Source organism: Sesamum indicum, linkage group LG3 (genome assembly GCF_000512975.1).
Source record: "Sesamum indicum cultivar Zhongzhi No. 13 linkage group LG3, S_indicum_v1.0, whole genome shotgun sequence".
Lineage (NCBI taxonomy): Eukaryota > Viridiplantae > Streptophyta > Magnoliopsida > Lamiales > Pedaliaceae > Sesamum > Sesamum indicum.
Window position 1 is genome coordinate 8,992,280 of NC_026147.1, and position 4,146 is coordinate 8,996,425.

At 35.4% G+C, this 4,146-nt stretch overlaps 1 protein-coding gene across 5 annotated transcripts in view; it reads left to right on the top strand.

Annotated features, from left to right (window-relative positions):
* The window catches only part of LOC105157770 (probable phospholipid-transporting ATPase 4), an 8,009-nt gene extending 4,829 nt beyond the window's left edge, over positions 1-3,180 (top strand). For 2 of the 5 annotated variants that reach the window (XM_020692596.1, XM_011074243.2), the window contains exons 9-12: positions 65-123; positions 1,536-1,644; positions 1,825-2,016; positions 2,266-3,180. In XM_020692596.1, the coding sequence (XP_020548255.1) occupies positions 65-123; positions 1,536-1,644; positions 1,825-2,016; positions 2,266-2,937 (1,032 nt within the window). In that variant the 3' untranslated portion in view covers positions 2,938-3,180. The remainder of the gene's footprint in view (positions 1-64; positions 124-1,535; positions 1,645-1,824; positions 2,017-2,265) is intronic. The other 3 variants (XM_020692597.1, XM_011074240.2, XM_011074242.2) reach the window with 3 other exon arrangements.

The following is a 4,146-nucleotide window of genomic DNA, read 5'->3' on the forward strand; positions in this document are numbered from 1 at the left end:
AAATCACTGTTCTGCTCCAATTTTTTTCTGAAAATGTATCAATTAAATGTGTGGATTTTATCAGGGCACTAATCCAAGAGTCCGAGACGCCGAAATAAGTTTCACAGAAGTTATGCCTCTCCAGTAATTTATCTGCTCCCATGCTAGTCCAACTTGATTATGAACTTCTTATTATGATATGGCATCTTCCAAGATTTCATCTAGAAAAGACCAATATATGGTATAGGGTGATATACAATTGATTATAACTTCATTTCTTTTTCAAGGAAAGACCACTGAGCTCTAGGATCACGTTCTATCTAGGTTTTTCTAAGGTATTATAATTTCTAATCATTAGCAGGTGATCAAATAACAGTGAAAATTGTTGAATTTTTTGTGTAGTGCACTTGAATCAGCAATACAATGAATTTTAGTTACCAGCAGAAAACTGATCATTGTGGAGAACTAACAAGCTTTGGAGTTTGTTTTTCCCTTCCTTTTTTTTTTCTTTTTCTCTCCTATTCTTTTAATGTCTTTTCCTTTCTTTCTCTGCTTAAAATGTATACTATTAAATCTGCAACTTTGTCTTTGGAGCTGACCTCAAAGGTCATCTTTTCTGGCTACTGGTATTATTCTTTTTCCATTTTCTCATTTCAGAATTTGGATGATATTCTTGTGTGCTATACAATAACTAATTATCACAAAATCAAATTGGAGAGTAAATGCAGATGAAATGTGCGTATGACGGGTGCAATAAACATAATCATAAACAATTAATTTATTCCATTCACCTAAACCTATAGGGTACCTATATATTTTAGCTTTTTCAGCTCTCATCTAAAATTCTATGTCCATATGGAATTCCATTTAGCAAAAAGTTTCCTGGATAGAGCTATGAGTTTTAAGATAATTATAGAGATATGCTCAGGTATCTCCGGAATCTTTTCTTATGATGATGGTTCTCTGATCTTAACTCAGTAGTTCAAGTTTGTACTGGACTCTTTGGATGGAATGATTCCATCTTCTCTAAGCATATTGTTCTGAGATTTTTTCTTTTTCGGATTAGTCATGCTGTCTGAGGTAAATGAATAGACATGTAAAAGAATTTTTTATAGTTTATATTTGTGTATAAACTTGACCAAGATCTCATATCATCATTCCAACTTTAATCACGAACAATTTTTAGGGCTTGTGTGTATCATTTAAATTCCATTTTCTGAATTCATCTTCTCATTCCATGGATATGTTGCTTCATCACTACAGTTTCTCCCCCAATTAATAGGCTGAACTCAGTCATAGTAATTATGAAGAAAGATCATGTTATTAATTATTATCTTTCAAAGAGTGGCTACTTGTTTTTCTTTTGAAGCTGTAGTATTCCAGCATTATACTAACAGGAAGCTATTATGCAAAGCAGAAGATTCACCAAACTTTGTGCTTGTGGCAACTGTCATAGCTACTGCTCTTGTTAATATTTTCTCAAGGGTTAAATATTCCTATATCTCATTTGTGAGCGTGTATTTCTTTCATATGACCCCAAGCTTACTTAGTAATAGTTGTTTGCAGGCTGTGATGGCTAGTGACTTTGCAATTGCAGAGTTCCAATTTCTGGAGAGGCTTCTTGTTGTACACGGACATTGGTGTTACAAAAGGATTGCTCAGATGGTAATCATCACAATTGAACTTGATGAACTATCAGAAACATTCACTCATATATGAAAAAGCAAATATTTCCTTAGTTTGTATGCACTGTCATGTACTGTTCATACCAGACATGGACGTAATCCTCAACCTCATGCTCTGCTGTAACTAATTCTAACTTGGACTACAAATTTCTGCTCCCAGATATGTTATTTCTTCTACAAGAACATTGCGTTTGGCCTTACAATCTTCTATTTCGAGGTTTTTGCTGGTTTTTCTGGACAGTCGGTGTATGATGACTGGTACATGCTGCTATTCAATGTTGTTCTCACTTCATTGCCCGTCATTTCGCTTGGAGTGTTTGAACAGGATGTGGATTCTGAAGTATGCTTGCAGGTTGGTTTTCTATGTTTACCTTGCCTTCTAGATTTTTGTAAGTAAAACCCCCTGGAAACCAGGATTCTCAGGTGGGGCTGTTAGATAATCCTACTTAATGGCCCACACCCGGCATTTTTGCCATATAACAAGAAATCAATGGTGGGTTATACAAAGTAATGTGCCACTTGCTATTACCACCCAACCATAAAATTCTCCACCATCCCCCTTCTCCCTTTGCTTGTGTTGATGCAACTCTATATGATGCAGTTTCCAGCTTTATATCAGCAAGGGCCAAAAAATTTGTTCTTTGATTGGCCAAGAATTTTTGGTTGGATGGGAAATGGTTTCTACACTGCCCTCATTATATTCTTCCTCAACATCATCATCTATTACGACCAAGCTTTCCGTGCTGGAGGCCAAACTGCTGATATGACTGCCGTTGGCACTGCTATGATGACGTGTGTTATTTGGGCCGTCAATTGCCAGATTGCTTTAACAATGAGCCATTTCACGTGGATACAGCACTTTCTCATTTGGGGTAGTGTCGCTACTTGGTACCTGTTTCTCTTAATCTATGGAGAAATGCATTATGCTCTTCAAGTAAACGCCTATAGAGTCCTCCGTGAAATTCTGGCTCCTGCTCCAATCTACTGGTCGTCAACCATCTTAGTGACAGTCGTGTGTAATATCCCTTACCTTGTTCACATTTCATTCCAAAGATCATTCAACCCATTGGATCATCATGTCATCCAAGAGATCAAGTACTACAGGAAACACATCGAGGACGGGCGTATGTGGAGGCGGGAACGGTCCAAGGCACGGGAGAAGACCAAGATTGGGTTCACGGCAAGAGTTGAGGCAAAAATCAGACAGGTGAGAGGGAAATTGCAGAAGAAACGTTCAATCGTGAGTAGCAGTTCTGTAGCACAACAGACATAACATTGATATATACGATATTGCTTTATTCTTTTCACCAATGTCAATAGTTTTGAAGGGTTTCGGCTGGATGGAATATTTCTGTTGTTTTGGGCCATTTTTTGATTCATTCTTGTTTCCCCAGGTATAGTGTGTACGAGTGAGGTAATTTCCTTGAGCCAAAGCTCTTAGGCTGCTCTCTATGTAAAATATTTATGTACAGCTTCTGCAAATAGCAGCTCCTACATATTTGCCTCATTTCTCTTCCTTCTCTGTTTTTTGTTTTTTGTGATTTTACCATCTCTTCACACACCACTTGCAATTACAAAACAAAGAAAATTGTGTTTGGTGAAATTTTGTAGATTCTTTTGGTTTAGTTGTTTGCAGTACACGCTTAATATATAATTTCTGAAAACTATTCATTTTGTTGCTTCAATATGACTCCATATTTAATTATGTTGGCAAATGGATGGAAGGATTCATTTATAGACTCTTTAATGATATATGCATGGAATGCTCATAAAGCCATGGAAGTGGTGTTAATATATATTTGGGATAATTATATATACACGACTTGATTTATAATCTATTTACGCAAAATATTCATATTTTTAGATAGTCACAAATACATCAACTACAAACATAAATCACCCTACTTTTTAAAAAATTACACGTACACCCTCGAAAAACATAACATTATTACAAAAACTATTCATATCTTTTGATTGTTAGGATGATTTCTGTAATTATGCAAAATATATATATATATAATTTATTTAAATAGATCATAGTTCAGGAGACATAAATATAATTATCCTTATTTTGTTTTTCTAATGTCTTTCTCTTATCTTTAAAATCACCTCTAAAAAGTAACTTTTTCTCTCGAATTTTGAAGCTGTAATTGCACTATTTATTGCCCACAACCAAAGGATTTAAATGGGTGTTGCTAGGTTAGGTTGAGGTGGCTTATTTTAATATGCTACCCACTCTCCCAATTAATTTCACACCTACCATGCAAATCTTTCTGGTTACCTCTTTGACCAGTTCAATTAGACTATTAAATGAGTTCCATTTATTCACAGAAATGTAAGAAATTAGGATGCTCCTTCATTTCTCCTCTTATTTGCTTACATTTCAACCCCATTGTTGTTATTTCTCCTTTCTTCATTGGGAAGCAAGAGAGGTTAATTGATCTTGGAAGATGAGATTATTGAGAAAAAGAAAAAGAGAAAC